Source organism: Mustela erminea, chromosome 6 (assembly GCF_009829155.1).
Source record: "Mustela erminea isolate mMusErm1 chromosome 6, mMusErm1.Pri, whole genome shotgun sequence".
NCBI lineage: Eukaryota > Metazoa > Chordata > Mammalia > Carnivora > Mustelidae > Mustela > Mustela erminea.
The window spans coordinates 37,649,127-37,669,422 of NC_045619.1; the positions used below are offsets into that span (position 1 = coordinate 37,649,127).

At 38.4% G+C, this 20,296-nt stretch overlaps 1 protein-coding gene across 2 annotated transcripts in view; it reads right to left on the bottom strand.

Annotated features, from left to right (window-relative positions):
* Nucleotides 1-20,296, bottom strand: part of ACSS3 (acyl-CoA synthetase short chain family member 3) — a 153,407-nt gene that overhangs the window by 80,506 nt on the left and 52,605 nt on the right. For both annotated transcript variants that reach the window (XM_032346903.1, XM_032346904.1), the window contains exons 5-7: nt 16,694-16,834; nt 5,845-5,925; nt 5,670-5,765 (exon numbers count right to left, since the gene is read on the bottom strand). In XM_032346903.1, the coding sequence (XP_032202794.1) occupies nt 5,670-5,765; nt 5,845-5,925; nt 16,694-16,834 (318 nt within the window). The remainder of the gene's footprint in view (nt 1-5,669; nt 5,766-5,844; nt 5,926-16,693; nt 16,835-20,296) is intronic.

Genomic DNA, 20,296 nt, shown 5'->3' on the forward strand with positions numbered 1-20,296 from the left:
GTTTTTTTCACTTGCCGGACTGGTGACAAGCCAGAACTCATTTTCAGTTTATTTTAGTTTTGTTTTAATTAATCGAGCAAGTACGCTTTTTCTCTGAATTGTGCAGCTCAAATTGTCAATTAATCCCCTGAGAAACAGTTCATTTACACAATAAATTTTACGAGGCACAGGGCGGTGGTGGTGGGGATTTACAGAAATGACAAACATCTCCTGTCTTCAGAGTTTCCAGTATCACAGCACTGAATCTGCAAGGTCAGAGAAATCGAGATGATATAACAGAAGCACAGAGAAACCTCCATTGGTCAGAGGAAAAGCAAAGGAAAACGAGAGAGGAGATGATATTTAACTTGCTCCCTTAAGAAAAAGGACCACTTTGCAACAGGATGAGAAAAGTGGAATTTCACTAGGAGGAATAACTAAATCACTGTCAGATCTGCTCATATAAATGCCCGTATTATAGGATTTTTAAGTGGGAAGCTGAGTCGGAGGCCAGGAATCAGAGATAAGACTTGAAACATAGTCAAAAGTAGATGACGATCCATCACTTGAATCAGGCAAATGAGTTTGAATTATGTTATTTAAGAGACCAGAGTTCTTTGAAGGCTTATTTTTTTTAAATTTTTGAATTAAACTTTTTATACGAGATAATTGTAGATTCACATGAAAACAGACCATGCACCCTTCACCCAGTATTCTGCGGGGCTAACAGCTTGCAAAACTGTAGTTGATCATCACAGTCGGGATATTGGTATAGTCAAGACAGAGAACAGATCCGTAAGGATCCCTCATGATGCCCTTCAGAGTCACAGATGTCCATTGTTAGTATACAGAATTACAGTTCATATCTGTGTGTTCTTCTTGTACCCTGAGATCTCATTGAACTCACTTGTTAATTATGGCTTTTTTAGATGTTCTTTAATTTTCTACATAGATAATCACACAGCCTCAAAAAGAAACATTTTTTTTTCTTCCTTTCTAAAACGTTTTTCTGGGGGCGCTTGGGTGGCTCAGTGAGTTAAAATGTTTTTCTGTTTCCAGGACTATGTTGAATAGAGGGAGAGAGTGAGCCTCCCTGCCTTGGTCCAGACACAAGAAGTATTAAGCCTTTTATCACTAAGAACTGGCCATTGGCCATTCCTTTAGGGGAGGACTATGGGGACAAATTCTCTGAAGCTTTTCTTCATCTTGAGGGTATCCTTATTACTTCTTTATTCTCAAAGTATATTTTGATAGATATAGGATTCTGGACTGATAATTCCTTTCTTCTCACTCTTGAAAAATGTTGTGTCACTTTCCTCTGGCCTCCGAAGAAAGACCCTGTCATTCAAATGGCTTTCCCGGGATGTCTGGGTGGCTCAGCTGGCTTCAGTGGCTGACTCTTGATTGTAGCTCAGGTCATGATCTCAGGGTCCTGGGATGGAGCCCCGAGTTAGGCTCTGTGGCAAGTCTGCTTGAGAATTTTCTCTCTCCCTCTGCCCACCCCCCACACTCACACACTCTCTCTCTTTCTTTCAAATAAATAAATCCTAAGAAAACAAAAACAAAAACAAATGGCTTTCCCCCATAGGGAAGGTATCCTTTCTTTCTCCCAAGTCTCAAGATGACTTTTTGTCTTTAGCTTTCAGAAGTTTATGGTGTGTGTGTATGTGTGTGTGTGTGTGTGCACGCGCACGCGCGCACACATGTATTTCCATAGATTAACCATTTGGAAGTTTACCCAGTTTCTTGAATCAAAAGATGCATGTTTTTGGCTAAACTTAAGAAGCTGAAAATTTTTTCTTTCTTTTTTTTTTTTTTTCAGTGCTTTTTCGGCCCCTCTCTTTCTCCTCCCCTTGCATGACTCTGATGTCAAAAACGCTAGATCTTGTGTTATCATTCCACATGTCCCTGAGGCTCTGCTAATTTTTCTTTTCAGCTATTCTCTTCTCTTGTTCAGACTGGTAATTTCTATTGTTCTTCCAGTTCACGGATTCTTTCCTCTGCCCCCTTCATTCTCATATTGAGGCCATCCATTGGGCTTTTTTTCTTTTTAATTTATTATTGAATTATAGGTGACATACAATGTGTTATATTAGCTTCAGGTGTACAACACAGTGATCTGACAAGTTTATACATGACATGATCCTTACCACGAGAAGTGCACTCATGTACCATCTGCCATGATACATTATTGCAATATTATTGACTATATTCCTTATGTTGTACTTTTCTTCTCTGTGACTTATTTCTTTGACTACTGGAAGTCTGTACCTCTAAATCCCCTTCACCTATTTCACCCACCCCATCCAATGAGTTTTAATTTTGGTTATTGTAATTTTCTTCCATATGGCCGCCCTTTATAATTTCCATACCTTTATTGTGACTATTTTTCCATTTCTCTCAAGAATGCTCAAATCACATATGGAAGCACTTTTATCATGCCTCCTTTAAAATCTTTGTCAGATAATTCTAACATCTCTGCCACCTCAGTGTTGGTCTCTATCAATTATTTTTTTCATCAGCTTGAGGTCATTCTAGTTCTTGAAATGAGGGGTAATTTTTTTTTCATCAAAGCTTGGATATTGTATATATTATAATAGGAGACTGGCTCGTGTGGACATCTTTTGTCGCAGATGGCTTTACTTTAATTTCACTCCATCGAGGAAGGGACAGGAGGGGTTAGAAATCCAGATACTTCGTTTGGCCTCCACTGATACCCAACTGGGAGAATGCTTCTCACTGCTGCTGGCTGGGTTCCACTTCCAACAGTAGGCTTCCACTGATAACTCCCTGATCTAGGGAGGTAAATGTGCCCTGTTACTGCTCCCTGCATGGCCTCCTCTGACAACCATCCCAATAGGGAGTAAGAGGGGTACCTCATTATTGGTGGGTGGAGGTCTAAGTCCAGACCCTTAAGGGCTTATCTGTCCTTGCAAGTTTGAGGGGGGTCCTCATTACTACTAGGCAGGGATAGAAGTCTTGGCTCCCTAGTCAAACTTCTCTGACACCCCTATGGGAAGATGGAGGGTTACTGTTCCTCCTTATAGCTCGACAAATGCAGAAGTCTAAACTCAGCTTTTGTTGTTGGTGGGCGGCGGGGAGAGACAGCGTGGATTTTTCTGTGGTGTTTTCCTAGAGTAGAGCCTTCTAAAGTTTTATGTTTTACTTAGGTTGTCCCTTTCCTACTCCTTTGGCTTAAGAGATTGTATTTCTTTTTTCCTTCTCTCTCTCTCTCTCTCTGTGTGTTTGGTTTAGTTTTGGGTTAGTTTTTTTGTTGTTATCATTGGCATTTCTGTGTTCAGCAGAAATCTAGGATACACGCAGGAAAAATAAAACCTGGGGTCTTAGCACCATGTTGATCCTTGGGTCCCAAGATCCCTAAAACTAGTTTCCCTTCTTCTGTCCACCTTTCTGTCTTTTCATGTTCTAGACATGCTTGTGACTTTTAGTTCTAATTGGAAGGAGGAATAGAGAAAAGTCATTTTCATCTTTGCAAAAGCAGAACTCAATCCTTTGAAGGATATTAGGCAACAAGTTCTACGTTGGCTTTTGCATTTTAGACAGATAATTATAAATGGGGAAAGCTCAGAAATTGGAGGTAGAATAGAGGTATCCTGGAAGGGCATTTAAAGGCAGAAACACCTGTTAGAATGTGCAATAGACTAATTATCAGATGAAAACCTGAAATATACAACTGGAGAGCACAGGCGCAAGTCAGATCAGAAGCCAAACACAGAATATATATCAGTAAATGACATACTTCTGCACATTGGCTGAATATCAGCTTTGAATATATGGCAGGAGGCAGGGAAGAGAGAGAACACTTTCGAAAGGTACTAAAACATAAATTCAACAAAGTATAATGAGTGATAGGGTGTGATATGTAAAGATCATGAAATCTGAATCACTCCTTAATTCTTAGTTTCAAGGACTAGGTAGATGCAGGTAAAATTAACAAAACTACAGAGTACATGGAAAGTACGTGGAAAGAAAATGAGGTAGCATGGAGATGGTTCCTCATGCTTGCAGGGAAGCATGGAGATGGTGAGTTCAGTTCACATCATCTTGGCCATAAGGTGCATACGCACCATCCAAAGATGGGCTACCAGTACGTTGGTGCTCATCAGGAAGCTCTGATATAGACAGGAGTAGTTGGAAACCTTGGTTTAATTAGTACTACTCAAATCCAGCTGCAGGAAGATTACCCCCAAAATATAAGCAGAATGAGAAAAGAAGACTAAAAATAACACCCTTATAAACCCTAATGTTTAGGACCAAAATAAGAGAAACTGAGAGAGGAAAGGAGGTCAAGCTGCCTGAGAGAGAAGAACAGAGCAGTGGAGCTCAATGTGGTTTCATGAGAATTCATTGCATTTAGGGTGTGCTATGCACTGTGCTGCAAGACTGGTTTTGGAGGGTCTCACGCTCTACTAGATATAAACGGATAATATCAAAGCACTATGCTCGGCTCAGTGATCAGCGATAGACATATGCTCAGGGGGCAGCTGGAACCACAGAAAAGGCACGAAACAAAACCAAAGGCTGTATGAGGAAACTGACAAGATGGTAACATCTAAGCAGAGTCTTCAAGCATATTAGGAATTAACCAGGTAAGGAAAGACACAGGAAAAGTTATGCCAGAAAAAAGAAACAGTACAACAGCAAGAGGGCATGGAGCTCAAGAGGAGAGAGAATTACTTGCAGGAAACAGCGTGGCTGATGCACTGAGAGAGTGAAAAGAAAATCAGACTGAAGACCTTTTGACTTGGTCACTTATGAAGTCAATGTTGACCTCTGCTGCGGCAGATTCTAGGAAGTAATGTCGACAGGAATTGCACCACAGTGGGATAAAAAGCAAGTAGAAGAATATGAAATTCACACAGTGTGGATTTGGTACTTTTTGCAAGGAGCCTGGTGGAGAATAAAATAAAGATGGGATAGCTAGAAGTGGGCAAAGGTCTAAAAAGCTTTGTTTTATTATCAGAAAGAATAGAGGATGTTTACACAGTGTATTAAAGAACCAGAGTGCAGATAAAGGGTTTTAGAATGTAGTTATTATATTTAATCCTTTACATAAAAATACTTATAAAGTATCTACTTTTCTTGAGCACATCTTTCCAGGATAAAGACAAACAACTGAGCCCCTTTTATTTGTTTCAATAAACTAAAAAAATAATAAAAGGCTGATGGTAAATGCGCAAGAACAATATATTCTTCAGCTCTACAGGCAGCCTAATACTTTCAAATATAAATACTTAGAATGGCATCTTCAGCTCTGTTACGTTTATGTTACCCATACCACAGTTCAATATAAGTATTCTGTATGGAGGTTTATTTTGTTTACTTCAAAGGGAATGATTATTTTTTAAAAACCCTTTTATCCTATTGCAATAACTTTGGTACAATACTTTCTAGAAATCCTTTCGGGATAGAGATCAAGCTGATTAGTATATGTTTTTCATAATATAACTTTTACTGGTTTTATTCACACAATTTAAATAGTGGCTATTATTTTCTGTGTCCCTTTCTCTTTTTGAAATCATATTTTTAACTGGAAGACTATATAAAAAAAAAAAAAAAAAGTCTCCTGCCCCCAATCCAAATTTTTATGTTCCCACTTAGACACTATTTCTTTAAAAGTTTCAGTAAAAAATAATTATCTTTAGGTGGTATTAATTTCATTTTATTACCTCATACAGAACTGTTGTGTTCCCATGTAGAAGGGGTCCATAACAGATATAGGAATGTCCGACAACCCAGCCTAAGTCAGAGGCTGCCCACCACACCTAAAAAATAAGAAATAATAAAATACATACATGTTCACCAGGGAAATGTGCTGTCTCATGAATTTAAAACCATGATTACCTCTCCAGGTTTAAGTCCATAGATAGAAGACATCGTCCAGTTTAGCATCACAGCGTATCCCCCCGTGGGTCTCACGACACCCTGAAGGTCAGAAAACGTGAAGTTAACATCACCAACCAATGGGTTCAAAGATTCTTTGCTTTCACATTATCCATCTTAAAGAGTTCCTGTTTAGATCATTTTTTTAAAGATTTTATTTATTTATTTGACAGAGAGAGAGATCACAAGTAGGCAGAGAGGAAGGCAGAGAGAGAGGAAGGGAAGCAGGCTCCCCACTGAGCAGAGAGCCCGATGTGGGGCTCGATCCCAGAACCCTGGGATCATGACCTGAGCCGAAGGCAGAGGCTTTAACCCACTGAGCCACCCAGGCACCCCTGTTTAAATTATCTTATATTCTATTAACTACATACTACTTTGGCTTTCATATAATTGTATTTACATAAATATTTATTTGGCTCTCTCAATCATAAACACAGAAAAATTGGTCTCTATCAGTGTACTTACAGAATCCAGACCAGTCTTGACTTTCTAAAGAAAACTTAATGACCTCACAGAATCACATGAAATAAATATTTTTTCCAGGGTAACATAAATTAACAACATTACATTTACAGATATTTTTCCTGAACTAAAATGGAAACTCTCAGGTGCTTGGGTGGCTCAGTTGATTAAATAATGGCCTTTGGCTTGGGTCATGATCCTGGAATCCCGGGATTGGGATCAAGTCCCAAATTCAGGGTCCTTGTTCAGCGTGGAGTCTGCTTCTCCCTCTGACCCTACCCTCCTCAAGCTCTCTCTCTCTCTCTGTCCTTCCCTAATAAATAAATAAAATCTTTTCAAAAAAAAAAAAAAGGAAACTCTCAAAATTAGGTGCACAGAAAAGTCAAAGGGAATTGTGTCCTTCAAACACAGGCTAACGTAAGGATGGCGATCCCTTCATATTACATAACAATAGGATGCTCAGAGGAAACAAAGTCATATTCTAACAGGAGCCTCATTACAATGCTATACTGGGGATTGTGCTAGTATAGTATTAGAGCTAAACAATTCTTTAATGATGAATTCTGCAATTCTGACAAAGCAATCCTCCTGGGTGCGATCTAAGGCTGACAGATTTGCCTTATATTGCACGTGGGGCAAAAAGTAGGGATTGCTACATCACAGTATTACAGCCTTCATGGGCCAGTTTCTAGCAGCTTTCCATGATATGGAACACATTCAACTTTCATACAAGATTGATATTTGAACACTGGCACAAGAGTCACCATAAATAAAAGCTGATGATAAATTTAATAATTGCATTTATTGCTTCACTATAAACATTAATCAACATTGGCTTAAAAAGGCTTAACCATGTGAATATTCAGAATGATCACATGAATGCTTTCTAAAAAAACAAGCTATATTTCACTCACATGAACTTTGAAGCTTCTTTTAGAAGAGCAATTATTATTCCTCTGTGCAGAAAATAATTACTCTACCTAAAGGCAAACATGGCCCTAATTAATACATGTACTACCAGTTAGAACCTTCTGGCATAACTCAGAAGCTTTAACATGCGTACATGAATCAGAGAAATGAAAAACAAACTGACTTTCCATTAGTTACTAAAGTTGCTGCTCTCCTCAGGTACCACTAATAAAACAGAGGTATCCAGCTGGAGAACACATTTTATCTACGTGCAGAAACAGCTAGTCTCTTGGCGAATGTCTCACGCAGCTTCCTTGGCATCAGACAGCTACTTACTATGTTGCGTGAAATGGTTCACATGCAGCTGGCTTCTCCATCATCACTGGAGTATTAGAAATCCTTAGTCCCTGCCAGTAGGTTTCCACATACATTCTCCCATGTAAACTGAGCAGCAGTTCTTTTCTGGGGATATTCTGTTCTGTCCTCCATGAACTTCACTCATTAGTTTGTTTTATTGAGATCTTTTCTTATGATTCAATACCTTGAGGAATTTGATAGTCATCAACTTGCAAATTTTTTATTCATTTTGTAGAGAGGAAAAAGTGAAGCTTTTTTTCATGGATAATATGCTATCTATATACTAGGGTAGACAGTGATAAGTAATGTCAGTAATGATTTCATTTAATATGTTTCAGAATTTTCTCTCCATCTACCAGTCCCTGCATTTAGAGCTAGCTCATTGTTATCAATAATTCTAAGTATTACTATAACTGGGTACATTTTTAGATTATACGGTATAGAAGGTAAGATGAATCCACTGAGAATGATAAAAAGGAAGAAAAGGCAAGAAAAAACCAAAAATGAGCAGTAATTCATTTGTAAAACTAAAAAGATAACTTAAAGAAATAAGCTATCAAATTTCTATTTAATTCCCAAGTAGACTTTATCCTACACCCTTCTTTAGAGGATACTACCTGATGCTCCTTTCCCCAGAAAATGGTGAGTGCATCCATTTGATGCCCCAAAAAGTGGGATTTAAGAATGAGACCATGAATGATTAGGCATTTAAAATTATAAAGTATCTATAATTTAATTTATTAAATCTTATTAACAAAAATATTTCCTTAGTTCTAGCAATTATTGCTTTTCATTTTTCCCCATGCTAATACCACCCAAAAGCTACAAATGTCAAAACGACTAAACGTTGCCATCAAAGATTCTTATGAAAAACAATTAAAATGGAGCCTATAGAGAAAAGCCATGGTGTCTGTTTTTCATTGGTCTTTGGTATCCACTTATTTTTATTTTTTTAAGGATGAGTATAAAAATTTCTATTAAGTATTATTTTACCATTCATTAATCTAGGTAATAGATCTGAAACTTGGTCTTTGCCTCCAAAATATCTGGGTAATAATTATCAATTTTCTGAGTATTTGATATGGTGTAGGAAAAAAACCCTGCATAATTCCATTCTACATCTTCATGTAGATCTTTCATAGCAAGTTTGAAAGTAAAATAAAAATGAAAAGATTAGGTTGAAAAAGAGAATTTCTTTATTGTAATATTAATATGTGACTAAAAAATAAGATAAAGCTTTTTCATTTCTTATTTATAATCACATTTTCCAAGTAATGATAATTAAAATGTAAGAGAAACATTGTTCAGCCAATGAAAACACATAAATCATGCTCAAAAATGAAATCATTATATTCTAATAATCAAAATAAATCAGAAAATAAAAACTCTTTTAAAACATATTTAAGGAGGGTGCCTGGGTAGCTCAGTCAGTTAAGTGTCTGCCTTCAGTTCAGGTCATAATCCCAGGGTCCTGGGATCGAGTCCTGCATTGGGCTCCCTGCTCGGCGGAGAGCCTGCTTCTCCCTCTGATTGTGCTCTCCCTTTCTGTCAAATAAATAAATGAAATATTTTCTAAAAAAAAGAACATATCAGGAGTACCTAGGTGGCTCAGTCGGTTAAGCATCTGCCTTCAGCTTAGGTCATGATCCCAGCGTTCTCGGATGGAGTCCCGCATCTGGCTCCTTGCTTAACGGAGAACCTGCTTCTACCTCTGCCTGACTCTCCCTCTGATTGCACGCTCTCTCTCTCTCTCCCCACTTCAGTCTCTCTCTCTCTGACAAATAAATAAAATCATTTAAAAAAAATTTGAAATCTTGAGTATGAGGTAAAAACACTTAATGTCAGCACTTACTCCTAAAACCCAAGCATGCTGCATTTTACACTTTTGAATATCTGTTATTACTTTCCTTATGTACTTATACTTATGTACTTATACTCTACCTACCTTAAAAATAAAAACATTGGATGAACTAATATATTGTCAGAAAAGCCCTGTAACCTGCCAAAATACTGTTCTGGTATTTGTAGTATTAGCCATAACACTTAATGTCTTCTGAGGAACTTGAAAAATTTCCAGATGGGAATAACACTCTACACCCTAAATAAATACATAAATGTGAATTCTATCTCAGAAATGCAAAAGGGGGGCACCTGGCTGGTTCAGTGGGTTAAAGCCTCTGCCTTCGGCTCAGGTCATGATCCCAGGGCCGTGGGATCGAGCCCCACATAGAGCTCTCTGCTCAGTAGGGAGCCTGCTCCCCCCACTCTCTCTCTCTCTCTGCCTGCCTCTCTGTCTGTCTGTCTGACAGATCTCTGTCAAATAAATAAATAAAATCTGAAAAAAAAATGCAAAAGGAAACAACGTAGAGGGGCTTTTTAAAACATGCAAAATGATGACAATAACATTACATGTTTAATGTATATAAGCATTTTAAAACTTCAATCCACACAGGTAAAATTAAAGGATGTTTATTAGTCACCCATGAATAGGACCACAGAATCATCACAGATGGTCCTTATAGTTTCCAGCTTAATGAGCTGCCTTTGAAAACAAGGAAAACCACAAAATATCATGAATAGGGCCATTAAAGTAAAACATAAAATAGGAAAGAAAACATGTCAGCATCAAGTGTGGTATGCAGTTTGGGTTGCCACACTTAGGAAAAATACAAAACAGTATGGGTTTAGCAGAAGAAGAAGACTGAGTGTGATAAGATTGAGAGCTTAAATTCTTCATCCTAAAAATGTGTTTTTTTTTCCTTAGTTGATCTATAGAAATCTAAAAAGCAAATCTTAAAATATTCAAGGAAGTGAAGTTTGAAGTACTCAACAAAATTTCATACTTTCTAAGTTGATACCCTCTGTCATCTTACTCTGCAACAGGCTTATACAAAACAAATATGCATAGTTACGTCCATATGTATTTATTCCCGCATATATGTGTAAATATATACGTTTATGTGTGTGCTCATGCATGTTTCAATTTGGCCTGACAAGCTGAGGGGAAAAAAAGAAGAAAGGGTAAAGAAATATTTTACCTAAGTAAAAGAAATCCATTATGAGATGATTGGGATTAAGTGAATTGAGATATAAAAGATACAGTTCTGATTACTTAAAAATCCAACAGATCAACAATAATCTGGTTCTTGTAATGGCTTTACAGTTGATATCCCCTCTTTCTAGAATGAACCACCACCCCCACCTCTTCCCTGAACCTGGTTAGCTCCTACTTCATCACAGAAGTACTTAAAGACATCATGAAAGTGCCACCTCGTCTAAGAAGTTGTCCCCAATATTACAGTTTAAGTGTCTCTCCTGATTCTTCCCTGGCTCCCAGGCCAGCAAACATCTTCGAAGTGAACAGCCTGATCGAGGGCTATGTCTTTCCTCCTATTCTGAGTATGGCTCTTCATCTTCAGCAGGGTCACTGCCATGGACGAGGCCTGTAGTCGATTTGTTGACTGAATATGTGAACATTGAGTGAATAAGCACATGTAAGAAAAATACAATTCCTGTTTTAAATAGTCTTCTTTGTTCAGGAGAAAGCTTTGAAACTTGTAGAACTCAGTGAATCTTATTAGCAGAAATGGGGTAGTTCCATTTGGGACAGTGCATCAAACATAAAATCTCTTGCTACAGGCTTTCGAATGCCTCTGAAGCTGCCTCTACAGAGGACACTTTAGCAGCAATATAATTTTTATTGATCTGAACAACTGTGAGATAAGAGGCAAAGGTATAGTGAGTTCAGCATTTTCACTGTACCACAGATTTAAAAAAAAAAAAGTTCACTGCTTTTTTATTTGACTTTCTCCTATTTTTTTGTTCTAGGGTAGGAAATATGAATGTCACCTAACATGTCGGAATAAAGGTGACATAAATTCTGTAAATGCACATCAGGACCAAAAGCCTACCACTTTCCCATCATGCTTTCTTCTCTTTTTTGTTCGTTTGCTTCTTTCTTGTCTTTCTTCAGAAATTTTTTTTATTCTATTCAGTTAGCCAGCATATAGTACCTCATTAGTTTTTGAAGTAGTGTTCAATGATTCCTTAGTTGCGTCTAACACCCAGTGCTTATCAGAGTCCAGCATCTCTCGTGGTTTGTCTCCCTCTCTGATTTCTTCCCATTCAATTTTCCCTCCTTTCCCTTGCGGTCCTCTGCGTTATTCCTTACATTCCACATATGAGTGAAGCCATAGGATAATTGTCTTTCTCTGCTTGACTTATTTCACTTAGCATTATCCCCTCCAGTTCCATCCATGTTGATGCAAACGGTGGGTGTTCATTCTTTCTGACGGCTGACTAATATTCCATTGTATATATGGACCACATCTTCTTTATCCATTCAGCTTCCTTGCTGCTTGCTTGCTTGCTTGTTCTTTCTCCTCTTGAAGTCCGCTTGACATACAATATTGTATTAGTTTCATGTGTACAACATAGTGATTCAATATTCGTGTACATTAGGAAGTGATCACCATGATAAATCTAGCTACTATCTTTCACCATACAAAGTTGTTACATATTGCTAACCATATTCCTTATAGTCTATACATTGTATCCCTGTGTCTTACTTATTTCTTTTTTTTTTTATGTATATATTTGACAGAGAGAAATCACAAGTAGATGGAGAGGCAGGCAGAGAGAGAGAGAGAGGGAAGCAGGCTCCCTGCTGAGCAGAGAGCCCGATGCGGGACTCGATCCCAGGACCCTGAGATCATGACCTGAGCCGAAGGCAGCGGCTTAACCCACTGAGCCACCCAGGCGCCCCTCTTTTTTTTTTTTTTAAGATTTTATTTATTTATTTGACAGACAGAGATCACAAGTAGGCAGAGAGGCAGACAGAGAGAGAGGAGAAAGCAGGTTCCCTGCTGAGCAGAGAGCCTGATGTGGGGTTCGATCCCAGGACTCTGAGATCGTGACCTGAGCTGAAGGCAGCGGCTTTAAACCACTGAGCCACCCAGGTGCCCCTTACTTATCTCTTAACTAGAAGATGATACCTCTTTATCCCCATCTCCTGTTTTGCCCATCTCTTCTGCCCCTTTTCTCTGGCAACAATCTGATTGTCCTCTGTATCCATAGGTCTGTTTCTGTTGTGTATTGTTTCGTTTTTTAGATTTCACATGTAAGTGAATTCATACCGTAGGTCTTCCTCTGCCTGACTTCTTTCACTAAGCCTGACGTCCTCTCATGGTTTCAATCCTCTCAACCCTTTCTGTCCTTTGCTTTCCTTCCCCTTTTCTCCTGCTCTCCTTTTCTGCTTTGACACTGAACTTTTTTGTTCCTTCTGCATGTGCACGTATGTGATTATCACTGTCCCTTCACAATACCAAGCTGGAAGAAGATACATATAACCATCACTAAATCTCCCCTTCCCCAAAGACCCTCCCCATCCAGATGAGAGATTCTTCCATCGGCAGTACTTTGAAGTACCCTGAACACAGGCACCCAAACTGAAGAGGCTAGAGGCCCACAACACCGCAGAAATGTGTGCAGAGCAGCTCAGCTGTGGCTGCTGGAATATTTACAGCAGCTGACAGATTAACCTCTCCTACAGCAACCTGACAAATCCAGGGTTGGCAGATGCAGAGATGCAAATATGCCCTAAATAGATCTGCAACTTCTAACCAAAGAACAGATTGCCTTATGTGTGTCTTCGATGTGCCTCTGAGAAATGAGTATTTTTAAGCAGAATATTTTTTATGGGCTCACAACATTATTTTTCCTCATGAAGATCAAAGATTGAGAGAACAAATTATATGATGACGTGAAATTTATGCTGAAGCGCTTCATAAATGTATGTGTGCTCATCTTTCCTGTACTTCTATTCTGGGAATCCAAATATTAAAATTTCAGATCCCATTAATCCTGATTATACCTACCGAGAGTGAAATGAGAATCTTATGAATAAAGAGGAGTCTGGGAACTAACTAGAGAAGTAAAATATCATTTAACAAATATTCTGAGGATTTACCATGGCCCAGTTTTTAGGATGGAGACACAGTGGAGTCAAAGATGTGTGAAATATATTCTAAGAACTCTGAGAACATGCAGTGTTACGAAGATAAGCAACAAAAACTAGCAGGGATAAGGTAGAATAAAACGAGTGGCATAAAGATTTGTTGAGAGTGTATAATTTCAAAACAATTGAAATTCTAAAGTGCACTAGAGGGATGAAGGAAATAGTTCTGAGGGACCTTGAGAGACAACTTTTTCTTGCCCTTCTGCATGCCTTAATTTGCAAAACCTCCACACTCCCATGCTTAAACACCAGAACTCTACATTGAAGACCCGCAAAGCTCTATCTCTCAACCCAGAGGCACTTCTTGGACCCAGACCTTCACCTCCGACATCTCACTAGGCATCTCCACATTAACATCCCACAGAGGCATCATACTCAATGTGTTTCCAAACTCCCAGTTTCTCCGGCCCTAAACCACCTCCTGTGTTGAGTAAATATTCAAAACCATTCTCCTGTGTACTTGGTGTCAAATCTTAGACCCTTCCTCTGCCTCACTATCTTTGAACAAAATCTGATTTCTCTTAATTAAGTGTGCTACCCTAAGTCCTAAAAGCCTGAAAATGAATCTCTTTGCCTCCATTTTGTGTACTTGTCTGTCTTCCCAGCAAAATGCTGCAAAGGCTTACCTTCTTTCGTTCATACTCTTCTCTCCCGCTTAAGTAGCATTAGTGTCCTCCATTCCTTATATACAGAATATAACCTAAACTTCTTGGCTAAAATTTAAGAGTCTGGCCCCTGCCTATATATTCAGTTATTTCTCCTCTTCACTTGTGCCACATGCACTAGCCATCTTGGAAACTTCCATGCACACTCCTTCCTTTGCGTATGCTAACCCTTTCTGCCTATAATACCCTTCTTTCAGAGATGGCATGCTATGAAGAAGCTTTATTCATCCTTCAAATGTCATTTTGTAAGAGCTTTCTTTGACCACTCTTTGGTGGAACAGCTATCCGGCTCTTCCCACCACTGGGTCCCATTACTCTGCTTTATTTTTCTTCATAACATTTTTCACATATTCCATAGCTCTTTGTGTCATGCCTAGGTCCTGGCTATACTTCTAAAAAGAGAGCCAGACCCATATTTGGGTGCTCAGTCATATTTGCTGAATTTATTGACTGTAATCCTCCAGACACTATTCAATCTCACCTTTTCCCTGACTGAGAGAGAGAGAGAGAGCGAGAGAGAGCGGTCCTTTTAGAACAAGGATCAGTCTATCTTGTACCACCTGCATTCATATACATTTCAACCCACCGAACTGAAGGGACTGTGGTTCACGCCTATCTTCTGGAACAGAAGGAACACTCAATACACGTATGTTGAAGGGAGCTGAATCAACATAGAGATCTATAATCCGAAATAGATTATCTTTAGGATGGTACATTAGGAAGAAAAGAAGAACAACTGAATCTTTAAACGATCTTCAGTTTGGGCATCTAGGACTCCAAGGAGAAGTTCTCGACCCAGACAAAACCTGGGAAAGCTAGGATCCTTCTTTATTTGGAACCAGGAACCACCACTTTCCAAATTTGATGCTGTATACATTACTGTCATTTCTACCACACTGGCTGAGTCAGTTCTGGGTCGCAAGCTCCTCTTCTCTTCCTGCTATAAAGATCCCCATCCAGGCCATGGTGAAGGTCAGGGTAATTTAAAATCTTGAAGTGTCACAAAGGTTTTCATAAGAATCCTTCAGGTTTACAGGAGCTAAAGTGATTTTTGGAGGGTTCTTTTTTATTTAGTTAGGTTATATTGTGTTTTCAGGGTCAGGGGTTTCCTCTCATGTTGATACTTTTCTATTAGATTTTAACTTTCTGAATACCCTTCTATTTTACAGACAAACATTCAGTTAGCCTCTGGATGGCTGGTGCATAATGCATAATTGCAAAAGGTGGAGGATTAAAGTTTAGGTGCAGAAGATCATTCGGACCGCTGGAACAAGGCATAGTCATCAACATGAAGGAATATTTTTCAGATGACCAGAGTTGTTACAGAAATCCTAAGAGTTTGATTCTACAATGACACAAATATATTTATGTATACGCATTTACTTATTTATTTATGCACTCCACAAAAATTTGTTAAGTAATACAAAGCACAACAGGAGACTAAAATGTAATAAAACACGGTCTCTGTCCTCAGAGAGAATATATTCCCTACCAAATATTTCCTTTTTTACAAGCAAGTGAGTTTTTTATGGAACATCTTAATTTTTCTTTTTAAAAACTAATCAAATGGAACAACTATTTTAAGACTATTAACAAATTATATTCTCAAGAGCTCTGATGCTACAGAAATCGAATACATAAAGAGGCCACTATTCTCCAGGATGCAAGTGATGGTGAAAGTCCCTTCCCCCACTAAAATTTTATGATTCAATGTCTACTGAACTCCTTAATGAAAATGAATAGGGAGATGACACTGTCAGATTTTATGAAGTTCTACGAAGAAACAGTATTAGTTGGAGATACAGGCAAAAGTGATATTTATTCGTTATCTGACACCTTCAAAAATATTGATGCTTCTAACTTTGTTTTGTGAAAACATCTTTCATGTAAGCAGATTCAAAAATCCTTGGATGTCTTCGGTGCTGCAAATCGCACAGTTCAATACTCTGGATAAATTGCATGCTGTTGAAACTGTCTAGGTCAATTCTCAAACTTGCATTTATAACAAAGAATTAAATTCCCTTAGATCAAAAATCAATTCCCTACTCTACAAAAGTTATATCTCAGTTTAGAAAATAAAAATATTTAATTTAAAACACAGTTTTATAAAACTGTATTAAACCCACTGACATTTGATCAAATATCCATTCATCTTAATAGCTTACTAAAGCAATGGCAGCTTGCTGATATATGTGAAGATTCTGGAGGAGACTGGGCCAGAGCGTTTGACATTAAGTATAATTAATATTTTTCAAGATTTAAACACAACATTCCTTTAAGATATACAGTACCCAAGCCTAGTCCTCCAGGCACAGTCTGCATTTTCAGTCAGTCATCAAACATTCTCAGTGGACAGGAAATCGGCCACCGCACAGATACTTATCCCTGAGAGCGTGAATACCTTGGGCAGCCCCGTTGTTCCGGACGTGTAAAGAATATACAGCGGATGTTCCGAAAGAACAGGAACACAGTCATGTGACTGTGCTTTGGCCATCTCCTCATCCCAGTCAAGGTCACGACCTGGAGCCAAAGGCACTGTCTCCTACACAGGAAGTATACAGGAACATGCAGTGAACGAAGCATGGTACATCAGAACAATGGCGACTGACTAAATCTGCATATATTAGTCTGAGCATCTGACTCAAAATCTAGGCCTAGATAGCATTAAATATCACATTTATGACTACATATTTCGGGGTCACGAGTTAAAAATATTCCTAAAAAGTCCAACAGTTTTGATGTTGCCTTCCACTGAACTGACCAGAGAACCTGATTTATTCAAATCTAAGGAGAGCCTTAAGAAATTCAAGGGGATGCAGTCATGTTTTCATCAACAGAGCTTAACCAACAGAGTTTGTGTTTTCCATAAACATATGTACAGTATTAACTTTATAAACCCATATCTATTTTTCTAACTTTTTTTTCTTTTATTTTGGAACTAAGGTCTTCATAATGAAATGTCAACTAACCCATTAAAATGTTTCGTTATACAACGGCAATTTAGAACTAATACTGTGGCCATTCTTTCCAAATGAGAAAATACTAAATCATTTTCAGGAGTAGGGAGATAGCCACTTTTGCTTTTTCAAGAACAAAAACTCATTTTGAAAATTAATGAGCATATGTGACATATCTAAAATGTTACCCAGTTTTTCCTCCACCTTAGTCATCCATTAATATGGTAGAAATGTTTGTTTTCTTTTTTGTTCCTTGAACCAAGCTCTGAGTTGTAAACTTTATGGTAATAGAGTCACGAGTTAGTCGGAGACAATTAAAAGAGATTAGAGGGGCGCCTGGGTGGCTCAGTGGGTTGGGGCATGGTCTTGGGGTCCTGGGATTGAGCCCCACATCGGGCTCTCTGCTCAGCAGGGAGCCTGCTTCCCCTTCTCTCTCTGCCTACTTGTGATCTCTCTCTGTCAAATAAATATACAAAATCTTTAAAAGAAATAGAGAGATTAGACCTCTTTACTTAAAATACTGCCAACAAAACAAGCCAGCTAGATCAGGAGTAAGGAAGTGGCTTATGGAAAAATTCTTCTAATGGGGAGTCACAGCTATTTAAGTAGAATTAAGATTCAGTACATGCCTGATTATTTTCTGAAATGTTAACTAAGCTCCAGATGACACGTCAGGAAGTTTACATTTGGTGAATGATTAGTTTAGGCCCAGGCGAGGCTACCCATTCCTCCGTGAAAGGTGGTGAGATCCACCCCCTAAAGAGCCTATGTAAGCATTCTCTTCATCAAGGCAACCCCCCAGTGAAGCCCAGAGACCCTGAGGGATTGAGAAAAACTGAGTCATTTCCAATTTTTCAGGGTCCTTAATAATCAGGTTGCATATATGGTCATATATTTAAAGGAGTACACTTACAAAGTAACACTTCAATCTAATATCACAAATACAATGTCTTTGTGAATAAACACATTATAGGTAACAATCAGAGCTGAATTTCATAAAAGTGAAGTTTAAGGCCCAATTAGCTTCTCTGGCCTCACTCTGATAGACCCTGAATATGCCATAAGAGAGAGAAAAATAGTTCACTGTCACCAGATTGTATATTTCCATTTGTTTTTATGAATCAAAGAAACACAACTAATTTCAAAGCCTCTGACATTACAATAACAGACCCATAAAAAGAAATTCTCACACTGCATAATGAAAAATGTCAATGGAATGATCGCAAAAAATTATTACAGATCAAATGAAATGAGGAGTGAATGAATGAATGAATGAATGAATTCTTCAGGCTAAGAAAACACTTTACAGGCACATGTAAAGAAGACTGGGCAAAAGGTAGGGAGGGAAAAGTCAGCATTAGCTTTTACATAGATACTTTTACTTCTATAGACACGTCCTGGTAGCGTTCCAGAAATGCAGTATTGGCCAAGCACCAGAGCTAACTGATGTGATGTTCTTGTGATTCTGTCATCGCTTGCTTGAGGCTTAGGACTGGCAGCCTGGTTTTTACCTCCTTTGGCAAAAATGCAATCCTGGTTAATGAGATATACTGGCAGCCTGGTTTTTACCTCCTTTGGCAAAAATGCAATCCTGGTTAATGAGATATACCACTGGGCCTCAAAGTCTCTGTCTCTAAACTGGAGGCAAAGTCAGTCCACTGGGCTTAATTACTAACTAAACAGCAGGACTACTGTAAAGGACAAGAGACAACCAAAGCCCTCATAGAAGATAAAGAAGATTCAAAATAGAGGGAAGTGTCTCAAGAAAAAGGGAAAGAGAGAGAGTGTGAGCCAGTTATGGAAAGGAAGGATGGAGGAGGGAATCTCTACCCACAAAAAGTAAAGAGAAGAGATGTGCATTCAAAAAATATGAAGAGGAAACTTGCATGTCTATTTCCAGTGTGTCTGTAAAGTAAAAGAAATAGCATATATCTTCTTGATTAAAAGTCATTGAACCAGGGACGCCTGGGTGGCTCAGTGGGTTAAAGCCTCTGCCTTCGGCTCAGGTCATGATCTCAGGGTCCTGGGATCGAGCCCCGCATTGGGTTTTCTGCTCAGCAGGGAGCCTGCTTCCTCCTCTCTCTCTGCCTGCTTCTCTGCCTACTTGTGATCTGTCTGTCAAATAAAGCTTAAAAAAAAAAAAAAGTCATTGAACCAAAGTTCAAATCTTGACACCACTTATTAGCTGTGACTTTGGGCTCTGACAGCTCCATAACTCAGTTTCTTCATCTTTGAAATGGGGCCAGTAATAGCATCTACTTCATTGGTTTGTGAAAATTAAATAAGTATATGAAAGTACTTAGCTCCGGGCCTAGCAGAAGTTCTTCACAAATTCACGAGTTTATGCATATGCAAAGACCACACACATACTCACAGAAACACATGCATGTGTGTGTGTGTGTGTGTGTGTGTGTGTGTGTGTGTGTTCCTACCCTTCCTCCCACCTCCTCACACCCAAAGCCTCTTTCACTGCTGACTCTGTATTCCTTGACTTAACAACAAGCCTTTTTAAAAATATGCTTGAGGGCATCTGAAAGAAACTCAAAATTCTTGAGACAGTAAGAATATTAAAATCATTGAGTGAAGCAGTCCATGAACCACAGACTACTAAAACTTTATACAGAAATTTAATGCGGTCATGGGAATTGCTAGGTGGTAATCAAAATGACATCGTTTTAATGCTTTCTATTCTTGTATCTTGTCATTTAAGAATTTTCTGCAGACAACCTCAAGAGTTCCATAAAATTACACAATTCTTTGCACTCTTGTCATTTTTCGTCTGTAAAAAATTTTAATCTGCTAGGAACCCAAGTTGCTTCCACTATAAATAGCTGATACTGGCATGGATGTAAAATTAAGGTGATCATTAGATCAAAGTTACTAGGAAAAGCACTGTGAAATGTATTCATTGTGTTTTTTAGACTGTTTTTCTTCTTTCATGGATCACAACATAATTTCTGTTTAGAATATTCACATTTTGTTCTCCTGAACATGGTTTTATTTCCAGACTAAATGCCTTCTCTAAAATTTTTTAAAAGGCAATTTTT